General features: G+C 40.8%; 1 protein-coding gene across 2 annotated transcripts; it reads left to right on the forward strand.

Annotated features, from left to right (window-relative positions):
• The first annotated feature begins 1,050 nt into the window (after positions 1-1,050).
• On the forward strand, positions 1,051-26,340 carry sacs (sacsin molecular chaperone). Of its 2 annotated transcripts, XM_085429725.1 has the most exons (12): positions 1,051-1,218; positions 3,328-3,398; positions 3,621-3,729; positions 4,748-4,898; positions 7,248-7,338; positions 7,415-7,500; positions 7,978-8,089; positions 8,354-8,500; positions 9,312-10,797; positions 11,359-11,450; positions 12,688-12,714; positions 13,511-26,340. In XM_085429725.1, the coding sequence occupies exons 3-12, from the start codon at positions 3,707-3,709 to the stop codon at positions 25,060-25,062; spliced, it is 13,767 nt and encodes a 4,588-aa protein (XP_085285851.1). In that variant the 5' UTR covers positions 1,051-1,218; positions 3,328-3,398; positions 3,621-3,706; the 3' UTR covers positions 25,063-26,340. The 2 variants fall into 2 exon arrangements, with proteins under 2 accessions (XP_085285851.1, XP_085285852.1); XM_085429726.1 differs by lacking the exons at positions 1,051-1,218; positions 12,688-12,714 and having other exon boundaries at positions 3,240-3,398.
• The last annotated feature ends 307 nt before the right edge of the window (positions 26,341-26,647 follow it).

The following is a 26,647-nucleotide window of genomic DNA, read 5'->3' on the forward strand; positions in this document are numbered from 1 at the left end:
AACCAGGTTCAGGGAGGGGCAGCCATCTGCAGCAACCAGTTGGTTGGTGGGGAACAGGACAAAGACACACTATGAAGAGCCAGACTTTAATAATTACCAGTGATTAAATGCAGTAATGATGTATTAACATATAAAAAAGTGGAAAAAAAGGTGAGTGAAGAAGAAACATTCAGTGTATTATGGGAAGCCTCCAGCAGCCTAAGCCCAGTGCAGTGTAACTAAGGGAGGATTCAGGGTCATCGAATTCATTCCTAACTATAAGCTTTATCGAAACAGGAACGTTTTAAGCCTCAATAGTAGAGAGGGTGGCTGTCTTCCGAAACCAAACTGGGAGCTGGTTTCACAGAAGTGGGGACCGAAAGCTGAAGGCTCTGGGTCTACTTTTAAATACCCAAGAAACCACAAGTAAGCCTGCAGTCTCAGAGCAAAGTGCTCTATTAGAATAACAAGGCACAAGAGGACTTTAAGCTATGACAGGGACTCATATATTTAACATTATTTAAGATTTTGTATGTCAGGAGCATGATTTTAGATCCAATTCTGGATTTAACAGGGAGCCAATGAAGAGAAGCCAATATGGGAGAAATATGCTCTCTCTTTCTAGTCCCTGTAAGTACTGTTTCTGCAGCATTTTGGATTTCGGTTTTTAGAGTGACCTGATGATAATATATCACAGCCTAGAAGTAATAAATGCATGAACTAGCAAATGCAAGAAAGCAGTCCTACATTGTTATTTTATATTCTCACTGAAGCATCAAAAATGTAATGTGAGTAAGTGATGGCCCATCTAAAGTGGACACATTCTCTTCTTCTCAATTACATTTACCACACTCGTGTCCTTTTTCTCACTCTTCTGCCACTGAGCCCCTACATTATTACTTTTAAAAATATTATTAACTGGATTATTTGTTCTAGTCTACAACAGTTTGCACTCTGTATAATGCACAGTGTCTATTCGCCCATCCCATAATATGCTAGTGTGGTCCCATCGGACGTTTCCACAGATGCTGTCTCTTTAAGAGACCTGCGCGTTAAAACCTGCAGTATGAAACAAGTACAGAGGTGTTCACGCCTGTTAGAGATCACATCTGAGGGCTGATTCCGTTTAAACTAACATCCCTGGAGTGTTGGTGCGGTCATTTAAAGGAACCTGCGTCCTCCTCTGCGGAGCAGCAGGCAGTGCAGAGATGCTGCGCTGATGCTGCTGCGTTTCCTCATGTGAGTATCCTCCTCTCTCCAATGCGGCAATAATAAGATGTGGTCTGCTCGGGCGATAGAGCACTATAGGACGTGTATTTCGGCTCAGAGAATATTTTCAAATGATGTAGAAATTGCACGTCTATTGTTACAACATAGAAGTGGGCCTGCGTGGAATTGTTATCTTTATTATAGCATTGAATACCCGAAATCGCAGCACCAGGCTAAGTTTGAAGTGTTTTTTCTTGTTTGTTTTTTTTAAACGTATTTAGTAGACAGACTGCGTGTCCTCAGACAACCCAGCACGATCTAGCTTAGAGTAGGTTTATGTCTGAAGGTGCTGGGAGTCCTTGACTTTCAAGTGATGATGTCACTTTTCTACGTAAATCTGCCCTATGGTATTGCACCACACTCTCAAATATAGAGTGGATAGGCTTTATGATTCCTGCCAAAGACACCAGTATGACAACAGCCTCTATATATTGAGAGCATACCCAGAGAGCAGGAGAGATAAAGGTGGTATATTTCACTGAGAAATATACTGAGAAATTAATTCTGTAGGATTTTAATGTGATGGCGACAGGCCTCATGTCTCTGCCAGTGTTTCTCCTCTACAAAGTTGATTTGCGCATCTTTGACTGCAGTGTGCTGGCGTCTGAGCTCTTTGGTTGAGACTCCAACTCCCAGAAGTCAGCAGGTTAAGTCGCTTAGACTGGTGAAAAGTAACGCAAAGTATATTGGAAGGAGTTCACATTTGGAAGCACACATGCCAATTCTAGCACACTTCACTTTCCCCCACCATATTAGAAAACAGTATGTTGGGTTAGCAGCATTTTTGTTGTTTTTGCTGCTGATGTCATTATATATAGAGATGGTGCCACTTGGTTTAATTATAGAGAAAATCAATAAATGTCTCCTAACCAATAAAACAATGACATTGTAAAATAAATAAGTCCATCAAAAATAATTAGAAGCAGGAAGTTACATTTCTAGTGACCTAAAGGAGGATTAAGTGTTCCCTTTCTTTAAAATAATTGCACAACTAACTTTAAAGAGGCTTTTAAATATTAATTTTCATACATGTAGTTTTCATATGTAGGTGATCGGTTTGTTATCCCTCATGTCACATTTCATTTTGCATTAAATTACATTTTCCATTTTGTGCCCAACTGCTTTGACTTCAAATGTATGAAATGGTACCCCCTAAATAATTAATTAGCCAACTGACAAGGCAACAACACAGGTTCTGATTGGCCAGCCGGAAATATTTATAGATGCAGATTATTTAAAGACCAACAACAGTCAATAATATACTTACATTCACTTGTAAGAGCATGGAAAGCTCTATATTTTTTTCATTTATTGTAAGAAGGCGGCTGTTTGATGCTAAATTTTGGCACAGTTTATATTCCACGGGAATCCTTTCCATGTATAGATGTATCTTTCTATTAAATATTAAGTGAACGTGATTTTTTTTTAGTATTAAATGATGGATTTTATACACACTAAAACCTTGGTAGTGCTGCAGCGGCAAGTCGCTCAACAGGTTACTTCCGGATCACGGAAAAGAATACAGAGCGAGCTTTTGATTTTTTATAGTCTTTGCTGACCGCGTGACCTTAATTGATTTAAAGATTAACTGGAACCTAGTGCATATTGTTGTGCAGATTAATAATGTTGAAAGATAGTTATTAGTACAGTCAGTTAAAGAATAGAAAAATTATTACTGAGAAAAATCCTAAAGGGAGATTTTTTCGTTAATGTGCTTCTACGCATGCGCCTACAAAATTGGTCATCACACCACTGCATCACCTTACAGGAGAAACTTATAATAATGAATTCACGCTTGCAGAAGAAAATATTCGAATATATTTGAAATATCTCAGTGAATTCACACCCAGAAGAAAGACAACAGTTAATTAAAGGTTAGTTGAGACTGCTTAGTCTTCCTGACGGGCTTTAAGACGAAGCGGAAGTAACCGCCCGGGAATCCTCTCGCTTCGTATTCCCCCGTTTTGCTCTCACGCTCAGTGTAATTCATTATTATTAGAACATCGCCTTTGAAGGAGTCGGTGTGTAGTTGGGGGATCTAACAGTGTCATTTGCTATTGTTGTTGCGATTGTTTCCAGGAATACCGAGTGCCGTGAAATGTCTCTGCTTTTCGAGAGGACCATTATCGGCGCGCGCTGGACACACACAAGTGAGTGGGGTTTGTTGGGATAACGCTCCTAAAGAGGCTCAGTGGAAAAATAACAACCGGCACCGGCGGTGTACGGCCACAACGAAAACTCTCAGACAAATCACATCAACACATAAATGCTATATATATGTGTGTAATACATCACCGAGAGGACTGGTATAAATTTACCGGACTGTCAAGGGGCAGGTGATGGAAAATAACGGTTTTCTTGTTTCACGACAGCCTTTTCTCGGATGGTGTATTCCTGCGCGCAGTGGGGAAGATAGTCCAATGAACGTGTATGTGCTGGGACACAAAGCAGCAGCGACATGGCAAACTGTCCAGACCCCTGGTAAGTTTCCTGTTTGCTGTCATATACTCCTGGCAACATGTAACATACTGAATATTTGCAGCTGATAGCCCTCCTATAATTCCTCGGTAGTTGAGGTGTTCAGACTTCAAAGTGAATATCTCAACTAACAGTCAAGGCAGGAATAACAACATTTTTTACAGCTTCATTTTATGGACCAGGCATAAACGTTTCGGCAAAATGGTTCTATTGCCCGTGTAAAAGTAAATAATCACTGTAATGCTTTTTAACCATCCTCTGCTGGATCTGGTTGCCACACCCACCCAGCTACAGTGGTCCAGAGGGACTTAACCACAAAGCTCCAATGGCCTCCTGCTGAATGAGCAGAAATATATTGTTTTATTTCTGTTAACAGGTTAGCCTAAGGTTGTCTTATTCAACCGCAACAACCATTGAGAGATCAATGATCTTGGGTGGGACTGCAGTAAGGTTTCAGTTTTAAGGATGTGATAGGATGGTCAGTTAGTTCAATTAAATTATATTTATATAGTCCCATTTCACAACAACAGTTGCCTCAATACGCTTTAAATTGTAAGGTAAAGACCCTAGAGTCTTAAAGAAAAGCCCAACAATCACACAACCCCCTATGAGCAAGCACTTGGTGGTAGTAGGTAGGAAAAAGTCCCTATTTTACAGGAAGAAGCCTCTATCAGAAGCAGGCTCAGCCATCTGCCTTAACCGTTTGGGGGTGAAGAGAAAGAGAAGAGAGCAATGTTCTCAATATGATATTGTAGAACTTTACACAGACATAAAATGGCATTAATGGACGGTTGGTATATGGATCTGGTGAAGAGTCCACGTTCTCATGTTTCTTCCAAACTTACACCTTGATCAATAGTGACCGTAAGCAAGACTCTTATTTCTTGTGATGAAATTTAACACCTTTCCTTCTTTGCTGCTGAATTGTAGTGTTGTCTCTGTTGGAAGATTATTATACATAAGAAAAAATTGTTGCCATTGTTTGTTGTTAAAACTTGAAATGTGTGTTTGTATTTTCAAGGTTGCCATGGGTGACAGTTCGTCATGAGTGCATTGGCCTGAGGTCCTACCGGGTCTCTCCATTTACATCTGTTCAAGATGTCAAGCAGTTGCTGTACGAGGAGACAAACCTCCCAGTCAAAGAGCAACGACTGACTCACAATGGGAGAATGGTGAGCATTTATTTTTCTGTAATAGAAGAGTACAAATAAAACTGATAAGGACAACAATAAAATTGTCATTTTAAACTTCCTTGAACGTGCCACAGTATGATCACAGCAAAACAAAATGCACATGATGTGCAACGGCAAATCTTTTCTGGTCACTTGTATGTTACATTAGAGCAAGACTCACAAGTCTGTTACTTTGTTTATTAGTGAGCCACTTCTTGTATTTTGGGTTTATGTAAGTACTTGAGTACAAAGTAAATTAATGGTTTTTGTTTTTTGACATTCTAGTAATGTCATTGCAGAAAGACACGAGGAAGAAATTTGGCTTCTCTCTCTTAAATTAGATAATTACAAACAGCAGAAAGCTGCTCTATTTTAATGACCCTGTTCCATAACTGCAGAACAAATGGTGTGACACTCATTTAAACTGTTAACAGGGCCCTCATTGTTAGAAGTGCTGTGAGTTTCCCTCGTGGTGTAATTAGTTATTTGTGTTAGTAATTATTTGAGGCCTTGGAGTGTTATCGATCTCATGACTATCTATCTATCTATCTATCTATCTATCTATCTATCTATCTATCTATCTATCTATCTATCTATCTATCTATCTATCTATCTATCTATCTATCTATCTATCTATCTATCTATCTATCTATCTATCTATCTATCTATCTATCTATCTATCTATCTATCTATCTATCTATGATTCTTACAGTGAAAGTTATGCAGTAATTGTAAACACAGGATCTGCTCCACTGGCTGCTGCCCAGTGATCTCACTCATACTGCAGACAGCATGACTCGGCACCTCTTCATCACAGTGTATTGAATAATACTAAAGTTACTGCATTCAGAGGATTGAAATAAAAACGCTGCGTTAAACGAAAGCTTGATTAATTTTTCCAGATTTAGAAATATCACATTGTGTATCCCAAAATATTGCAGTTTTAAGATCATGGTTATTAAGTTGTGTGCATATATAATTGTACAGTTATATGAATTACAAACTGTGATTGTATGGTAATTATTTATTTGAAACAAACCGATGTGTTACTGTTAAAAATTTGATCCGTTAATCTAATTCGTAACACATACATAAATCTAAACTCATTAATAACACTGCAGATTTGTGACAGGTAAATCTATAGCGTGACTGTGGTGTGCTAGTTTGTAATCGTTCACTCGGTGACTTACACGACTAGCAGGACTGCAGTTGGCCCCGTGTCTTGTGGCTCAGCTGATGGAAAGCACCAGATGGTGCGCAGTGCTTGGCAGCCCCCCTCCACCCCATCCCATCTCATATGCAGAAATTAGCTACAAGCCAGTCCTACAAGCTAACACCACATACACTGCAGGGCCAGTTTTAAGTAAAAGTAATACAGTCATGAATTCTGCTGCGCCTGAAGCTGTGTTACATGATGTGTTTCCTAGGAAACAATAACAGAAAGTAATTTCCTTTGTGTCCTTCGGATGTAAGTCTATATTTAATGTTACACTGATGCAATTAAATCTGCAGCAGTGTGATGGAAGAGGTGCTGTGCACTTTAAGGCAAGCTTAGCTTGTTCTCATTGAGTCTCTAAACATTCTTCATTGTAAATGCCTGGCAGTGGGTGCTCTCAGATAAAATTAAACCTTCAATCCTAGCAGCCAAATATTTGATAGAGGACCCTAAAGCTATTATAAAAAACTCTTTTAAGGCATTAGTAATGAAGACTGCCTGCGTGCAACTACATAAAAGGTGTTATTTACATTTATTGAAGGTTTTATACAGATTTATATACTCACTTTTTCCCTAATAATATTACTACATATAACCACGAGGCCTCACCTTCCTCTGTGTGTCGAGCTCTGTCACTGTATATTTGTTCTAAGAAACATATTGCTTACAATATACATCACAAAATGTCTTTATACTGTGAAATAATAATTGTACAGTGGCGTGACAATGATGAAGATGATGAGTGGGATGGCTCAGTTTGCCAGAGAGCATGTTGATGTGCAAAGACTGCTGAGTGCAGGAGGGCACAGTGTCACCTTGAAGAGCCCCACGCAGCTGAGTCAGGCGTTGCTGCATTGATTCAGAAATGCTCACCAGGAAAAGGCAGACTGTCAACTAATGTGCAATAACCCCAACTCCGAATGATTTAACAGTAGCTGTGGTGAAAGATTGAAGACTATAAGTCTGTTGTTAAGTCTCATTCTATTCATGCAGTTACATGTTAATTTTGTAAGGACTTTTTAAAAATACATATTTTCTTCATGTCACCTGATCACACACAGTTTTATTTCAGTGTGGTGCATTCTTGCTGTACATTAAAACCAGCTCTCTCTCCTCACATCAATCCTGCATAGCTGGATAACAGTGTGCAAATTGGTACTTTGGTGCCCGTGGGAAGCCCAGAAGTATCTGTCATTCTGGAGGGACGAGGCCTAAAAGGAGGAGGTAACATGAAAACCTGCACATGTATGCAATCAATGAGTCAGTATTAAAGAGAATCTTACACAGTGTGTCTTTACAGGAAGGTTTGGACAGACAACACCTCCGTTAGTTGAATTTTTGAAAGATATCCTGAGGAGATATCCTGAAGGTGGACAGATTCTAAAGGTAAGGATGCTTTTTAAAAAAAAATGTGTCTGTATAGACTACATATTAAACATAATTAGCATACAGAGGTTGTACAGAATTTATACATTTCTGATCTGTTTAAAGTTGGCTATTTAGTTATTATTTTTAGTACACGTGCGTCGGATTGGCGGTATTTTATGAGTTTATATCATCAGTCTGCTATGGTAGGGATTCATCCAAGAGAAGGCTGTTTGTAGGCAAAAAAAAAGATTTTAAATGAGAAAATATGCCAAGTTTGCACAGAATCAAACGTCATAGTTTTATTTTGGCTTTAACTTGCCGATCTCAGGTCCTTTACCATATATGGTTGTACTTTTTCCAAAGCTGAAGGTCTTAATTTTTCTGGCAAGGCCTTTTAGATAAAATTATCCACCTATAAAGCTGATATTTCAGTGTGGCTTTGTTACAAGGCCCTGTCTTCATATTTGATGATCTTTCCTCTGTTTTATTTTGAAGGAGCTGATCCAAAATGCTGAGGATGCTGGAGCCACAGAGGTCAAGTTCATGTACGATGAGACAGAGTATGGAGCGGAGTCACTGTGGTCACCTGACATGGCTCAGCATCAAGGTTAGCAGTCAGTAACAAGTTAAGTCCAGCATAGCCCAGTGATCAGCTCTTAAATCAGAGGGCAAACCTTCAAGCTCTCATGCTGGCAAGAATCTGTCCTGGTTAAATATCTGTTAGCAGCTATTCTGTTACTCTGACTTCTTTGGGAAGAGAGGCAACAATTTAGTCAAAGAAAATACATTATCTTTACTCACTCATTTTAGAATAATCACATTTGTTTTTCGGAGTTTTTCCCAGCATGGTCACGTTGATTCTGATTTCCAGGAACAGCACTGTACGTGTACAATGATGCGGTGTTCACTGTGGAAGACTGGAATGGGATTCAGGAGATCGCAAGGAGCAGGAAGAGAGAAGATCCTTTAAAAGTTGGACGATTTGGCATCGGCTTCAATTCCGTGTACCATATTACAGGTACAGTGTTATTTATCTAGCGAAATGTTGAATGATGTTTTGTTTTCTCATGTGGAGTCAGTGTGTTGAACCAAGGAATATTTACCTGTATTTTCCAGAGTCTGACCGCAACCAAATTTAGACGGAGAGGCAGTAAGTTTGGAACATAAATCACAGTGGTAACAAATCGCAGATAATTACCTCCAGAGATCCTTCCACTGATTTTAAAGGCTACAAAAACAATTTCACTAATGCATTTACTGAAATGTCCAAGCAAAGCAGAAGCCCAAATAAATATCTACGTCTTCCAGTCAACACTGGGCATGAAACGTGGTGCACCCTGCCTGGTCGTAGAGCAGAGTTGTTATTGTTTTGTATTTTCTGATTATTTTGTATTTTTATTTCATTTTGTCTTTTTTTTAATCATTTAAGTTTCATTTAGTTTCCAGAGTGTGTTTCCTTGTTTTACTTTAGTTTTAGTCCTCCCACATGTGGAGGGTATGTCCTGGTCTAGTCTGGTTTTTATTTTTATTTCAGTTAACTACAATGGTTTTTCACATCTAGTTTTAGTTTTTAATTTAGTTTTAGTTAACTGTAATAAGCTTACTACCATTCATGGTGACATCAACAACTACAACATGTCTTTGGACTGTGGGAGAAACCCAGAACACCTGCAAAAATCCTTCACATAGAAACATCCCACCCGACCATCAGGTTCAAACTCAGAAACATTTGCCGTGAGGCGACTGTGCCACTTGCCTAATATGCTGATCTGAATGTAACCACTTATCATTGTTAGCTATTATTGTTGTTCTTTGTATGTATGTTTCAGATGTTCCCAGTATATTTAGTGGAGACCAAATCGCCATGCTGGACCCCCATCAGACCCTGTTTGGCGTGAATGAGTCGGGCCAATGCTGGAACTTGAAGTCGGACATTAAGGAGATCACGGAACTAGCTGACCAGTTTGCTCCATACTTTGGGATGTTTGGGAGTTCCAATCAAACCATTCAGGACGGCCACTTTCCTGGAACTCTGTTTCGCTTCCCGCTTCGCATGAAACCATCTCAGCTCAGCGGCAACATTTACAACAAGGAAAAGGTTTTGGAGCTCTTTGAATCTTTCAAAGCTGACGCAGACACGGTGCTCCTCTTCCTTAAAAGTGTGCAAAAAATATCCTTGCATGTGCGCGAGTCTGATGGCACAGAGCGCATGTTGTTTCAGGTTACAGCAATGGAGAATACTGATGATAAGCTAGAAAGACCGAATGCACTGAAGATACTGGGACAGGCTATAGACAGCTATAGCAACGGGGTTCCCAGCTCTGCCATCACGTGCGTCACTTACCAGCTCAACATCGAGACTCAGGATGAAACGGCTAAAGAGACCCAGAGGATGACATGGCTGGTGTGTAATGGAGTTGGGGGAAGAGGGATGTGTGCTGAGTTGGACTCTTTGGCAGATGATTTGAAGTTTATGCCTAGCATAGGCATTGCTCTGCCTCTTACTCTGTTTAACAGAGAGGACCAAGGTGCAACATCCGGTTTCTCAGGACGAGCTTTTTGTTTCCTTCCTCTTCCTCCTGGAGAAGAGAGCGAAACGGGCCTTCCTGTTCATGTCAGCGGCTTCTTTGGCCTCACGGACAACCGCAGGAGTATCAAGTGGCGGGAAGTGGACCAGTGGAGGGATCCAGCTGCCTTGTGGAATGAGCTTCTTATAATTAGTGTCATCCCGAGGGCTTACTTCACTCTCATAATTGAGGCTATCAAAAGGGTACAGATAAAAAAGGACCAAGACTTTCCATTGTCTCCTACAGGAAGCTATAGGGCCTGGCCAGACCCTAAGCGGGTCAAGTCCCGCTGGAAACCCATTCTCCAGCCACTATTTGATGAATTGTTGCAGCACCAAGTAATCTATTCCCTCAGCGAGAGCTGGGTCAGGGTGGACCAGACTGTGTTCTCAGAGCTGGACACAGACGATGGCATTTCAGAGACTGTGATCAACTACCTCCAAAGCTCAGGAATGCAGGTGGCAAAGGTGCCTTCTGCTGTGGACTTTGTCTTGGCTGCCTACATGACTCAGTCCGGTGAAGTGAGGAAGGTGACGCCATCGTTGGTGCGGCAAGTGATCAGGAAGAGCAGACACACAGGTCCCTCACAGGAGAAGCTGCTGCTGCTGGAGTTTGCACTTGGAGATGCTAATTACAGTGACCTTATAGGACTTGAGCTCCTGCCACTCCAAGATGAGACCTTTATAACGTTTTCATCCTCTGTGACCGAAAAAGATGCCATTTACATTGCTTCTGAGGAGTACCCCAGGTACAGAGTGAGATGGTTTATTTTTGCATATAAGCTTCTGCCAGTTTCGTCATGTTTTTGTAATTCTCTTCTTAATTTGATTTATTTTATTATTCCTGAATGCATTTTAACAGGAGAAGACAATATTTATTTTATATATTTTACCATAAACTATTCACACGTTGTTTTTTCATGGATAAGGAATCCATTTCTCATTTTCCTTTTTTCAAGTATTAGTTCCAAATACATTTATATAAACAGTATGGTTCATTCTTCATGGCTTTAAGTAAGATTACTGCTCTTTGCAAGGTTTAGTGGCAAGGTAAGAAATTTCCATATTAGGAAGGCTGATGCTGATTTATTCAGAAATATTGACAGACTAATTGCATGATTATCTAGTGAGTATTGCTGATGCCTTTGAAAAATGAGACAATAATACAACTTAAAAAAAGTGAATTACATACACAGTGCGAAATCTGCTGTTCCTCTGTGAACATGACCTTTGATAGCTTCTTGTTTGAAAACTGTGCCTACCGTTATACAAACTGTATACAAACCTTTTTTTTTTAACTTCATCCTAAGGTCTTTGTATCCAGGACTGGAGCATCGATTCATATTAGAGAGTATCAAGCCTTCAGTGATGGACAGTTTGAAGAAAGCTGCCAAATGCAGAGGTAATGTCACCTATTTTTTTAATAAATGTATATATAATCAGCTTTATTCCAGCAGTGACCAGCAGAGAGTTTGACAATGATAAACATTTTTAACAGATTTTTATTTGTAATCTTGACAATAGGAATTGAATCTAATCTGTTAGATTAAGTGTCTTTTATATTTGATTTTGATTTAAAGTATTGTGTTAACTTTTTAGTTGGCCTGTATCTCCAAAAGAAAATCTTTGCAGTCCTGTGATGAACAAGTAGGTTATGTGGGTTCAGCCATGTTGTAACACTGGACTGTTGTACTCTCAGCATGCCAGCGGGCAGTAAATCTGGTACCCAGCTGATAGGCTGATAGAGAATTTAAGGGAGAGAGAGAAAATGGAAGAGAGAGTGAGCACGCTGATTCATCGATGAGTTGTTTTTGTGCCACACATTCCACTCGGTCTGCAAGAGCAGATCCTGAGTGCACGCTCTGCCATACTCATGCCATAGTCATGACTGTGGGTCACGACCCAGGCAGAGGAAAAGTGCTGAAAAAACAATTTTCTCCCCAAAGCCCAAAGTAGAAGACACAGAGAATACTCCATTTATACATAGCTGCAACAATTTGGAACTAACCGCTTATTATTTTTCTGCTAGCTAACATTTTGCTATTATTCATTTTTATTACATAAAGAATTGTCTGTGAAGGTTCTCAGTCATCCAGGTCATCGTAGTCAAAGGAGCTTGCAAAGAAAAGCATCTGGACTTCTTTAAGTTGCTTGAAGACGTTTCACCTCTCATCCGAGAAGCTTCTTCAGTTCTAAGGTCAAATGGTGGGGAGTCCCAGATTTAAACCTAGTGGGAGTATCCCCCCACAGAGGGACAAAAGGACCCCCTGATGATCCTCTAATCGCCTGAGCCAAGGTGTGAAACTGGGTGTGGGTCCCAATCAGCCAGGGTTTCGGGTGAGCTCAATGTGAAACCTGGCCCCACCTTATCATGCGAATTCCTGAGGTCAGATGGCCCAGGATGTGAGTGGGCGTTAAGGTGTCTGGGGAGGGAACTACATAAAGAATTCAATTTTAAACAGACATCTTAACTGTACTTCCAAACCTTGGCCTTAGGGTGGGTAAGGCCTTAATGTTACTCAGATATACAGAAGTCCTGAACTGAAAAAGTATCATTTGTTTACTTTTTAAGTTCTTTATTTTACCACATTTTTTTTAAGAAACAGTAAAAATCATCCCACATCTCTTAAATTTTACAGTGCAACAGTTTCTATGGGGGTGTTCAGGTAAGGCATTTCAAAGTGTGTGACCTTTTTATTATTAACCTAAACTTATATGTTGGATTGATAAGACTGGATTCAGATTGGCATGACTTTAGTATCTTACTGATCGTATCATATGTATGTATGTGTGTTCCCCAACTCCTTGGCACTTTTGAAGCCTTATCATCATTATCTATAAATGAGTCTTCATCAAACAGTGACATCAAACACAATGTTTATATAGCTTGCAAAGAAGAATTAGAAGAAATATATTTATTTAATATTTTTTGGCTTAGTGTTTATAAACAACTGTTTTTGCTATCTGACTATATAAAGTGATACAAGGTAAAAATGAATAACATGATAAATTACCATGCATGCCTGTGTTTTAATACATGAGCGAAGTGAACAAGTGCCACAGGCCTGGAAAAAGCATTTTTCCTTGTTAAATTAACAAGGAACAGTGTGTGTGCGTGTGTGTGTGTGTGTGTGGATACACAGTAAAGTTTGTGCAAGCGTGTTTGCATGACTTACATGTCTTAAATATATTTAGATTCTGAGTATTTGAGGTGATGTGTCTGAGGACAGAAATGTACTCATCATTTAATGAGTAAAATTTGACAAGAGACTAAGAAGAAAACAAAACACTTCAAAAATTAAATGACATTGTGTGGCTGAGCTATGAATGAAAAGGTGCATTTAAAGGTGTAGCAGCTGTATCAATAACAAGAACAAACCTAACCCATTGATCAGATTTTATTTTGCATCTGTGTCTGTAATAATAACTTGTGCTAATTTCTAAATTTCACTGTTATAACAGGTAGACCCTGCACTCAGCTACAAGTGCTGAACCCTGAACGTTCAGCTCGACTCATCAAGGAGATCCTGTCAACAGCCTGGCCAACCAGAGACTTTAAAGTTCATTGGGATCCTGGAAACAGGGAGTTGAAGCATCCTACATTTTCCTGGCTAAAGTTGATTTGGAAGCATCTCTATATATATTTTGCTGATGACCTAAATACATTTGAAGACATGCCTTTGATCCCACTTGTGCCACTCGAGGAAAGCACACACACAGTTGAGCTTCTTCGTTTCAAAACTCCATCACCCATAGTACTTGTGGATGAGGAAGAGGCGCCACTTTCTGAAAACGTGCTTGACATCATAGAAAAGCTTGGAGGAGTAGTGATAAAAAAGCTGGATCCCTGTTTGCAGCATCCTCTGCTAAAAAATTACATTCACCCATGCTCTCCTGGTATGCTTCTGCAAATTCTGAGTAGAACATCAGCCCAACGATTATCAAGCCAAGTCTCTTCTTTCTCAGTGGAAGAGAAAATTGCACTCAGAAATTTTCTTGCAGGGCTGTCTGACATTACAGAGAAGGAGAAGTATATCCTACTTGACCTTTCCATCTTTAAAAAACTGGGTACATGCTCTAAAGGTACCTCAGCATTCACATCACTGAGAGGGGCCAGAGCTTTACACCACAGAGCCAAGCACCCGCCAGATGTGAAATTATCTGAAAATCTTGTTTCTTGCTCTGATGAGGAATCAATTCGCCTCATCAAAATGCTAAATGTTGAACAAGTGAAAACAACAGAATGTTTCAAAATGATTATTCAGGATATTGAGAGAGGTTACTACACAACAGATGAGACAACTGAAATCATGCTCTGGGCTCTTAAACATTTGGCTTTTCTAAAGAATGAAAACTCAGCCGTGATTGGATGGCTTTCTGCTCTTAAATTCATTCAGCTGCCTTGTGGAAAGTCAGTCAAAGCGACAGATCTTTTTGATCCTGAGCTAGAGATCCTGCAACATCTATTCTTCATGGAGGAAAAAAACAGGTTTCCCACAAGTACATTCACATCATCTCCAGATATTCTTCATTCACTCAGACAACTGGGACTAAGAAATGAAGTACAGCTCAGTGAAAAAGATGTACTTCGAGTGGCAAAGAAGATAGAGGAGTTGCAAAGCAGTGAGGAACCTAAATGGGACTTGATAATTAAAAAAGCAAAAACACTGCTGCAAATACTTAACAAACAGACCAAGCTTGTAAAATCAGCTGATGCTCAGACAGCTTTGCTTAAACTAAAATGGGCACCGGTCTGTAAAGACAGACCCTTAACTTACCCTAAATCTCTTGCTTGGGTTGGAGATACTATCCATATCTGCTCTTTGTCTGAAATGTGTGAAATATCCCATGCAGTGCTTGTGGGATCTTCAGTACCACTGGTTGAACACACATCTGCAGGTATGAAGAAGGCACTGAAACTGACTATGGAGCCACAAGTGGATCAAGTATTACAACACTTGAAAGCAGTGAATGACTGGCATAAATCTCAGGCATTCACCACAGAGGATTGGTATCAGTTCCAGCAGATCTTGTTTGAGATTTATGGCTTCATGCAGGCTCATCTTGAGGATGCAAGAGAAGCAATGAAATCACTGCCTTTTGATTGGGTGTGGACAGGGAAGACGTTCTCATCACCTGGCCAGACAGTTTTAAAAGCCCTCCCTGATCTAGACTTGCAGCCTTACCTCTACTCTCTGCCCAAGACAATTAGGAAGTTTCACAAGCTTTTTAAGTTCTGTGGTTCAGTTGAAGAGGTTGTCCCAGACCATGTGTTCAAAGTCATTGCTCTCATTCGACAGAGATGTGAAGGAGAGATGACCAAGGAAGAAAGCAAACATGATATTCTACTTTTAATCAACATCCTGAGATGGCTGTACAACAATCAGATACCTGTAGACACTAACATGCATGTGCCCATTCTTTGTTACAAGGACCCAAGCAGGTTAGCGATGAAGCCCATCCATGAATGTACCTACTGTGATATCAAAGTTGATGATTTGAACGACTTACTCGAAGACGCTTCAGAACCGATTATATTGGTCCATGATGACATTCCTATGAAAACAGCAGAGTGGCTGAAGGTCCCATGTTTGAGCACACGCTTGATAAACCCAGAGAATCTTGGCTTTGAACAGTCTGGCCAACAAGAACCTCTAACAGTGAGAATAAAAAATATCTTGGAGGAATATCCATCTGTAGCAGACATTTTCAAAGAGCTTCTTCAAAATGCTGATGATGCAAGTGCAACAGAGTGCAGTTTTCTCATTGACATGAGAAAAAACACTGACATTCGGGAGAATCTCCTTGACCCTGGCATGATTGTTTGCCACGGGCCTGCCTTGTGGTCTTTCAATAATGCCGTATTTTCAGACACAGACTTTCTGAACATCACAAGATTAGGTGGATCAGTGAAAAGGTGTGAAGCAGACAAAGTTGGCAAGTTTGGCTTGGGTTTTAACTCTGTTTATCACGTTACAGATATCCCCATCATAATGAGCAGAGAGTTCATGATTATGTTTGATCCAAACATTAATCACATCAGCAAGCACATCAGAGACAGGTCTAATCCAGGGATCAAAATCAACTGGAACAAACAACAGAGGAGGCTGAGAAAGTTTCCCAATCAGTTCAAACCTTTCATTAATGTCTTCAACTGCCAGCTTCCTTTAGCTCAGGACTCGCCATACAAATACAATGGTACACTGTTCAGACTTCCATTCAGAACAGAGCAGGAAGCGTCAGTAAGTGAAATCAGCAGTCTGTACTACAATACCACAGATATCTACTCTCTCGTTGATGAGTTCAGCATATGTGGCCACAGATTCATTCTGTTCACTCAACATGTTGGAAGCATGGTCTTGAAATACCTGAAATATGAGGAACCAAATCCAGCAGGAGCGCAAGATGTCGTGGTAATAAACAAAAGTGTGTGGTCATCCAAAGCCTCATATGGACCTCTAAGTATCCTAAAATCTGCAGCAAAGGTTATGAAGAAAGTAGCAAGCACCAGCAAGGTACCTTCTGATGTTCCCAAGTCTGGATGCATCATACGTGTTATGGTGGAGGAGTTTCACAACGTGTTCAAGCGCATTGTTGATCTCCACTCCCCACTGTTCCGAGGTTCAGAGGAAGATCCTAACCAGTACTTTGAGATGGCTGCTAAAGGTGTTCAGACAAGAAGACTCACAGATGAAATGCCCCAGAAGGCAGTTGAGGTCACGAACTGGCTCATTTGCTCATGCATGGATGCAAATGAGGCACTCAAATTTTCCCTTAGTGATAGTGGAAAAAGATTAGGACTAGTGCCTTGTGGAGGGGTGGCCGTTCTTCTCTCAGAGGAAGAGAATAGAAAATGGACAGTGAAGACAAATGCAACACCAATCGGAGAGGTGTTTTGTTACTTACCTTTAAAAATCAAAACAGGCCTACCAGTCCAAATTAATGGCTGCTTTGCTGTGACATCAAACCGTAAAGAGATTTGGAAGACAGACACCAAAGGACAGTGGAATTCTATATTCATGAGACATGTCATTGTCCAGGCCTATTTAGCAGCTCTCACCATGCTACGGTTAATGGCCGAAAGTGGAGAACTACTGAAGTATAACTACTATGCAGCTTGGCCAGATCCAGGTCAGGTACATGATGACTTCAGACTGATCAGCCAGGGTGTCTACCAAGAAATAGCCAAAGGAGGTGACAGTGAGCATGCAAGAGTTTTCTCAGATGGCAAAACATGGGTGTCAATCAAATGTGTCAGATTCCTTGATGATGCCTTACTCTGCAGGTCAGACATAGGACCCGCTGCTTTCAAAATCTTCTTGAAATACCTCAAAAAGAGTGGCTCACAAAACCTCTGTGCTGTTGAGCTGCCTGACTGGGTGAAGGAAGGATTTGATGATGCTGGGTGCAAAGGAAAGCTGATGGAAAACACCCTGACAGAGAAGCAGTTCTTTTCAGATGTCTTTTTCCCACACATCCAGGAAATTGACAAAGAGCTTAGGGACCCTCTAATGCATTATGTTTTGAATGAGAAACTAGAGGATTTTGCATCAATCCTCAGGGTTACACCTTGTATCCCATGCTCTGGCCCCAACACGGAACTGGTTTTACCTTCTAAACTTATTCACCCAGAGGGAAGAGTTGCTAAACTCTACAACGCTGATGATGGAAGATTTCCTGAAGGAACTTCTAAAGACTATGTAAACCCTGTATGTTTAGTAAAGCTAGTGCAGTTAGGTATGGTAAAAGACGATCTGTCATGGGAGGACCTGATTGAGCGTGCTCATTCTGTCATGGGTCTTAATGAAAGTGATCATACAGCTGCATGCTTCCGTAGTAGTATACTACTCAATCTCATTGACGAAAAGCTGAAGATGAGAGATGAAGGAACAGCTGAGCATTTGGAGAAACTGCAGGACATCAGGTTTCTTCCATTCCTCACAAGGCCTGCAGGATTCTCTCTCCCATGGCATGGGAACAACTTTTCCCCAACAACAATGTTCTCTGCCAGAGAGCTCTTCACAACTGAACATCAGGACACAGTGTGTCTGATGAAGCCAATCCTGAACGAGAATTCCCCATCCTTTAAAGGTTGTGGTGCAATCTCGCTAGCTGTGAAAGACTGTCTTGGTCTAATAAGGAAACCCTCAGTTGGACTGGTCATCAGTCAGCTAAAGAAGCTCTCTCAGGCTTTTGATGGTGTAACTCTGTATCAGGAAAACATAACAAATGCCTGTTACAAATATCTTCATGAGGAGATGCTACAGGACGAAAGTGCAAAAGATCAGATAACTGAGGAACTGAAATCCTTCAGCTCCATCCTGGTAGAGAACACATATGTCAGTCCTTCCAAAGTTGCTTTCCACCTAAATTTTGATGCAGCTCCACATCTTTACCAGCTCCCCAACAAGTACAGAAACAGCTGCCGTGAGCTTTTTGAAAGTGTTGGGGTACAACCTAGCTTCACAGTGGAAGATTTCTCAGCTGTTCTGGAAACTATGAAGCAAGAATGTGGACGAAAAGTACTCAGTGAGGAAAACTTCCAGTTATGTCGCAGAATTATTAGTGAAGGAATATGGAGCCTAATACGAGACAAGAACCAAGAATACTGTCAAGTGAATTATGGTGAGATTCTGTTACCCGACTCCAATCTAATGCTGCAGCCATCAAAATCCCTGTGCTACAATGACTGCCCCTGGATCAAAGTCAGAGACTCAACGGTGAAATACTGTCACGGGGATATTCCAAGAGAGGTTGCTGTAAAATTAGGAGCAGTCCCAAAACGTCATAAAGCATTGGAGAGATATGCCTCAAATGTCTGCTTTACCACACTTGGGAGCGAGTTTGGACAAAAAGAAAAGCTCACAAGCAGAATTAAAAGCATTCTCAATGCTTACCCATCGGAAAAAGAAATGTTGAAAGAGCTGCTTCAAAATGCAGATGATGCCAAAGCAACAGAGATTTACTTTGTTTTTGATCCAAGAACGCACCCCACAGATAGAATATTTGACGATAAATGGATCCCGATGCAAGGCCCAGCGCTCTGTGTATTTAACAATCAACCATTCACAGAAGATGATATCAGAGGTATACAGAATCTTGGGAGAGGAACAAAAGAGGCCAATCCAGGAAAAACTGGTCAATATGGCATAGGATTCAATTCAGTCTACCACATAACTGACTGTCCATCCTTCATCTCTAACAATGACATTCTTTGTATCTTTGATCCACATGCACGGTATGCACCTGGGGCCACATCTGTGAGTCCTGGAAGAATGTTTCGAGACTTGGACTCTGACTTCAGGTCTCAGTTTTCAGATGTTCTTAATCTTTACTTAGGAGCTCATTTTAAGTTGGAACGCAGCACAATGTTCAGATTTCCCATCCGCTCTACAGACATGGCAAAGACATCAGAGATCAGTTCTGTCGCTGCGTCTGACAGGATGGTACAGAACCTTCTGGATAAGCTTAAAACTGATGGTGCAGAACTTTTGATGTTTCTTAACCACATGGAGAAAATATCAATCTGTACTATTGATCATTCATCTGGTGAACTAAAAGTGCTCTACTCTGTGACAGCCAAAATAACAGATGGTGACCGATTGAAACGCAAACAATTTCATGCCTCTGTCATCGACAGTGTGACCAAAAAGAAGCCGCTTACTGCTATCCCAGTCCAGCAGATAACCTACACAATGGACATAGAGGATACTGAGGGAAATCTGACTACATGGATGATCTGCAACAGATCTGGCTTCCCTAACATTGAAAATGTCTCTAAAAGTGTGATCTCAGCTCACAAAAATGAAGACATCACCCTGTTTCCACGTGGAGGGGTAGCTGCATGTGTAAGTCACAACTACAAAAAACCCCACAGAGCTTTCTGCTTTCTTCCTCTTTCACTCGAGACAGGGTTACCCTTTCATGTCAATGGACATTTTGCCCTAGATTCTGCCAGAAGAAACCTGTGGAGAGATGACAATGGAGTTGGGGTGAGGAGTGACTGGAATAACAATCTGATGACATCACTGATAGCACCCGCCTGTGTTGAACTGCTGATTCAGCTCAAGCGTCGATACTTCCCAGGTCCAGATCCCACCATGACTATAGTCCAAGGAACACCACTTCATGTTGTTAAAGATACACTGCGGAAATATCTGTTCTTCTTCCCAGCCAACAGACTTGATATACAGCCAGACTGGTACTGCCTGGTTAAAGCAGTATACAGCTGTATCCATGCTGACCTGAAACGTCTCCTTCCTGTTGTCAGAGCAGCACAGATGGACAACTCTGAGATACACTCTGTCATTTATATTTCATGGGTGAATACATCTACAACAAACAAGGGAAGAGCCTTTTTTGATAACCTACTACAAGATGAACTTCAGCATTTGAAAAACACAGAGTACAACCTAACTTCAAGGAAGTCTGTGGCTGAAAATGTCTACAGGCTGAAAACCTTGCTTCTTGATATTGGTTTCAACCTGATTCACAGCTGCGATGAGACTGCAAATCTCTACTTCTGTTTGGAAGATGCAGGGATTCCAGTACGTTATGTTACACCAAGTGATGTCCGTAACTTTCTTTACACTTTCTCATCACCGGATACATCATGCCATGTTGGAAAACTCCCCTGTCGTCTCCAGCAGTCAAACTATAAGCTAGTTCATAACTTGAAGCTTCTAGTGGACTACTGTTTTAAAGATATAGAGGAAAATGAAGTCAAAGTCGAGGGCTTGCCTCTGTTGGTAACAATGGACAACATGCTTCAGGTGTTTGATTCAAAGAGACCAAAGTTCCTGACAGCACACCATGAACTGATATCATCTAGGAAAGACATGTTCATGAACACATTGTACATTAGGTACAGCAACATCCTGTTGAATGCAGGAGTTGCAAAAAGCTTTGACATCAGCAGCTTTGGGGACCTACTTGGGTCTGTTCTTCCAAGAGAGTATCGATCAAAGATTCCTGTGAAATGGAGAGATACCTTTGCAAGTGAATCCTGGCTAAAGAATGTGTGGAACTTCATCAGTGAGAATATCGCTGTTAAGGATAATCAGGTGGAAGTGAAACCTAGCTTCGACACAGTGCTTGAAATTCTGAAAGATTGGGCTTTGCTGCCTGGAATCAAATTCATGGCCAGAGAAAAGCTTGTTGTTCCAGAGTATGATGTGCTTCTACCTCTGAGCTTGATGAGCATTGCCATATTTCCACAGGGCCAAAATGACAAAGTCTTTCATACCCTAATGAAAGCAGGGTGTATTCAACTTGCAGTTAACAAAATCTGTGTCAAAGAGAGTCAGCTCGTGCCTTTTCTGACACAGTACACTGCAAACATTGAAAATCCATCAAGTGTTCTGAAAGCTGTAGAGTACATGATTCAGACATCTGCATTCAAATCGGGAAACCTGAATGACAAGGACTTTGAGGCTTTTTTGTTATATTTCAACTGCAACTTGGCTAGCCTCACACAAGAAGATGCACAGAGCCTAAAACTCCTCCCATGCTTTAAATCAGTTAGCGGAAAATATATCAGCATTGCTAACTACGGGGCAAACTATGTTCTTGCCAAAAGTCTCCCTTCTGCGGACATAGACAAATGGGCGAACACGAACTCCTTTGCATTTCTTGCAGATTGTCCGCAGCTCAAAGAGTTGTATACGTTCCTTGGCTGCATGCCAATAGATGACTTAGAAATCTACCTCCATCATCTTCTGCCAAAGTTTGAGAGTCTTTCCTATGATGCCAAAGTTGAACACATTGTCTATCTGAAGGAGAGGCTTTTGGCAATGGAAGAACCATGTGAGATGAAAGATCAGCTCTATGAGAAACTGAAGGAACTGTCGTTCATCTATGACTACTCAAACAGAATCAGGCCAACTAAGTTCTTCTATGATAAAACAGTTAAAGTGTTTGAAGTTATGCTACCTACAAAGTCATTCATACCTACTGAGTTTTTTAAAAAAGTAGAGCAAGTGTCAAAACCCAAGAATGGGACATTGTTGCTCACCTCATGGATAAATTTTCTGAGAAATATTGGTCTCAAGCATGAAGTATCACAACAGCAAATTCTTCAGTTTGCAAAAGAGATCAGCATCAAAGCGCAAACGGAGTGCTGGACCAAGGAAAAAGTGCAAACCATTGTCGATGTTCTTTTGAACCATATTTTCAGTGAGAGGATGGACCTTTTTCAGGGCACTTTTCTCAAAGAGCTCTCAATGATACCTTTTCTGTGCCCTGAGAGAGCACCCAAAGAACTCATCAAACTTCATTCTCAGTACCAAGAGATGAGTGGCACACTTCCTCTCATACGTTTCAGTGGGTCCCAAGTGAATCCAAAGTTCAAGCAAACAGATATTATTCATTTGCTTTGGACATCATGTCCAATACTACCAGAGAAAGCTACACCTTTAAGCATAAGGGACCAAGAGGGTAGCACTTTCACTGGGCAGGAACAACTTGACCAAGTGTTAAACATGCTAGGTGTCAACTTGGACCCACCTCTGGAGAAAGTCATAAGCAACTGTAAGAATATCTGCAGTATATCCAATCCTGATGATGAAATGGTGAAAACCAGGAACAAAGTTCTAAGATCCACATATGAGTTCCTCAATGCAGATAAAAGAGATTTCCGTTACCAGCTCCGTGGAGTAGCCTTTGTCATGGTAGAAGATGGCTGGAAATTGCTAAAACCTGAAGAGGTGGTCATTAATTTGGACAATGAATCTGACTTCAAACCCTACTTGTACAAACTACCTCTAGAACTCGGTACCTTTCATCAACTGTTCAAAGAACTTGGTACAGAGGATGTTGTGTCAACCAGACAATATGTTGAAGTGCTGTGGCGAATTTACAGAAATTCAGAGGGAAAGCAGCTTGACCCAAATGAAATGAGAACTGTGAAAAGGGTTGTTTCGGGATTGTTCAAGTCTCTTCATAATGAGCCAAAGGACATTCGCAAAGACCTTGAAGATCTAAGAGATTTGATATTTTACCTGCCAAGCCATGATGGTAGATTAGCCAAATCGAATGTGTTGGTGTTTGATGATGCACCACACTACAAGAGCAGAATTCAGGGTAATGTTGGAGTTCAGATGCTTGTGGATCTGAGCCAGTGTTATCTAGGCAAAGATCATGCCTACCACACAAAACTAATCATGCTACTTCCACAGAAGCTAAGGCCTAGACTGCTGAGTAGCATTCTTGAAGAGCAACTTGATGAGGACTCTCCAAAAATGTGCCAGTTCGGTGCCCTTTGCTCGCTACAAGGTCGCCTTCAGCTGTTGCTCTCATCAGAACAGTTCATCACAGGACTGATCAGAATAATGAAACATGAGAACGATAATGCATACCTTGTGAATGAAGACAAAGCCATACGTCTCTGCAAAGCGCTTTGTGAAGGGCTCAAAGTGTCCTGTTTTGAGAAACTCCAGACAACTTTAAGAGTGAAAGGATGTAGCCCTATCCCGCACAGTCGCAGCGAAACGCTAGCATTCCTCAAGAGATATGGGACAGCTGTGATTCACCTCTACATCCAACATTCAGACAGCAAAGACATTAACTTTCTTTTGGCTCTTGCTATGACACTGAAGTCTGCTACAGACAATTTGATTTCAGACACGTCGTACCTGATTGCTATGTTGGGCTGTAATGACATCTATAGAATCACAGAGAAGCTGGACAACCTTGGTGTTAAATATGATTCAACAGAGCCTTCACAGCTTGAGCTACCCCTCCCTGGAACCCCAATTCCAGCAGAGATACATCACACACTGCTCATGGATCCAATGAATGTATTCTATCCAGGGGAATATGTGGGTTATCTTGTAGACTCTGAGGGGGGAGACATATATGGCTCATATCAGCCCACCTATACATACGCCATCATTGTACAAGAAGTCGAAAGAGAAGAGGAAGAAAACACAAGTTTCCTTGGGAAATGCTTCCAGATCGACATTGGTTATAGTGAGTACAAAATAGTTAGTTCCCTCGACTTATACAAGTTCTCCAGACAAGATGAAAGCACTCAAGTTCGAGACACATCAACACCATTAACACCTACGAGCCCAGACAGTCGTTCCTCTGGTCTACGAATGGTCCCCCCTCCATTTCCTGGCAAAGAAAACTTGCGACCCCCTCCACATAAACAGTCTCCAAAAAAGATCAAACTTAAGGCATTGCCTGAGATTCTTAAAGAAGTGACCTTAGTAGTTGAACAAGCCTGGAAGCTTCCTGAGATGGAGAGAAAAAAGATTATCCGAAGACTGTATCTCAAATGGCATCCAGACAAAAATGCAGAAAATCTGGACATTGCCACAGAAGTCTTCAAGCACCTACAGAATGAGATAAACAGGATGGAGAAGCAGTCTTTGGCTGATCAGCAAAATACAGACAGGGCTTCCAGGAGAGCCTACTCTGCATCATCAACCCGCTTCCAGTCAGAGAAATTCTCATTTCAAAGGTTTTATTCATCGTGGAACCAGGAAGCAACGAGTCACAAATCAGAAAGGCAACAGTTCAGGGAACATTATACAAGTTATGCAAGTTCATCACACTCGCATCGTTTCTTTGTTCCCCCAACCTTTAAGACAGTTGGAAACCCTGTGGAGGCCCGCAGGTGGCTGAGACAAGCCAGAGCAAACTACTCTGCTGCTCGCAATGACCTTCATAAGAATGCTAACGAGTGGGTTTGTTTCAAGTGCTACTTGGCCACAAAGCTTGCATTGATAGCTGCTGATTATGCTGTCAGAGGAAAGTCAGACAAAGATGTAAAGCCGACTGCGCTGGCTCAAAAAGTAGAGGAGTACAACTCCCAGCTCAAAGGCCTCGCCAGTGACGTTCAGATCCTGGAAGGATACGGTGTGGACAGCCTCAGAACTCGCTACCCTGATCTCCTGCCATTCCCGCAGATTCCCAATGACAGATACACATCTGAGGTTGCAATGAGAGTGATGGAATGTACTGCACGGATAATCATAAAGCTTGAAACCTTTGTGCAGCAAAAAATATGATACTGCTGTTGATGAAGACGAGTATGCATAGATCCTCTGTGGAATCGAGGAAATGTGTGATTGTGTGCAATACAGACCATGTATCAAGAATCCCCCCTGGCAGCTTATGGTACATATGCAGTTCACACCTGTGATGGCGGTGCTGTGGCTCATGCACAGTAAATACATGTATGGCTTCCATAACCTGTTAGGCTGCATTCATAGAAATTTGATGTAATATGTAAAAAAAACATAAACCATAATGTAATATGTAAAAAAGCCATTTGTGCATATGCTGTACATACAGATGCCTCAGCAATACATTTTGTTTACCAAAGTCCCCACATTGACTATCTTTGCTCTAAGTTAGAAAAAATGCTGCTTTTTTTTTACTTTATCTTTTGTAAAAAATAAATGAATATATTTTCTTGCTACGGAAAACCCGTTGGGTGTACTTAAAGGCTGTGCATATTATGAAAAAGGTCAAATCTGTCAAGTAATGCAGTTACTGTCATGCAACATCTCCTATTTGCAAAAGCTCAGCAAGTCAAGGAAGTACAATCATGTTTGTACATTTTGTTTGTACTTTTATGCTTGATTTCGTATCATTTTGTTATAAGTTGTACATTCTCTGTAACATAGCCAGGCACTTGTTTATGGACAGAGCACTTTTTGAAACTCATGTACTTGCACTTGTGTAGCATTAGTCAACCCAGAAACTTGGGACAATCCAGCTGTGAACAGAAACATGTTCTGTTAATTTTAACTCACTTGTATGTTTTGTGTCAGTCAATATGAAGTACCTGTACTCAAAGCTGGAGTGCAAGTGTCTTGCTTTTATCTGTGAAGTTTTAGAAAAGGCGATTAGTCAAGTATCCTTGTAGGGTTTTTTTGGTTTTGTTTTTTACCTGTTTGTTAATACTCAGCAGGATTTGTGATAAAGAGCCATATTCTGTAATCTGGGCACAACCCAACATGTTAACCTTTGCCAGCATTAACCCATGTTCATACTTTTTATTTTTGTCAGTTGAATCTTTTGGTTTAAGGAACATAGATAAGCACCAGACTGTGGTGCTCTTGTGTTTTTTTGCTGATTTAGCAGCTTGGTTTTACCTCTGATTTGAAGGACGATACACACACTGATCACACATTGTAAACAGAAACAATAACTTATACCTCAAGCTTGAGGTCACTCAGTCAAGACTGTCCCCTGAATAAACTTTGGAGTTCTTTCTGTAGATCATGATGATGTACACTAGCCATAGAAAGCCCTAATAAATTCACCCCCCAAATACTCTGTGCCAGTTATTGCTTGGACATTATTTTAAAATAAGGTGTATTTTGAATAGAGGAGTGTGACTTTAATTTTGCATTGACAGAAACTGATATTTTAAAATGAAATATTGATATTGTATCAGTAATGTATACTGTTTTACAGTGAGGTGTGAGTTTTAATTACTTTCTTAAAAAGAAAAGATGCAAAGTTATAGATGAATTGGACTGGCTGAATCACTGCAATCCTGTGAAAAAGAACTCTGTGCTATCCTGAGATAAACTATGCAAACCCCACTGCATATATCATATACACCGTGGGGTTATCAGTCTC

This window comes from Copadichromis virginalis, linkage group LG14 (assembly GCF_057382275.1).
Source record: "Copadichromis virginalis isolate Kocher_CV1m ecotype Utaka linkage group LG14, C_Virginalis_male_GT1.1, whole genome shotgun sequence".
Lineage (NCBI taxonomy): Eukaryota > Metazoa > Chordata > Actinopteri > Cichliformes > Cichlidae > Copadichromis > Copadichromis virginalis.

Bases quoted from the DNA above. Each gene is read 5' to 3' on its own strand.
- sacs (XM_085429725.1), top strand. From the start codon at position 3,707: ATGGCAAACTGTCCAGACCCCTG. The intron at 8,090-8,353 runs GTTAGCAGTCAG...TCTGATTTCCAG, and splicing joins TGACATGGCTCAGCATCAAG to GAACAGCACTGTACGTGTAC. The intron at 11,451-12,687 runs GTAATGTCACCT...TAAATTTTACAG, and splicing joins GAAAGCTGCCAAATGCAGAG to TGCAACAGTTTCTATGGGGG.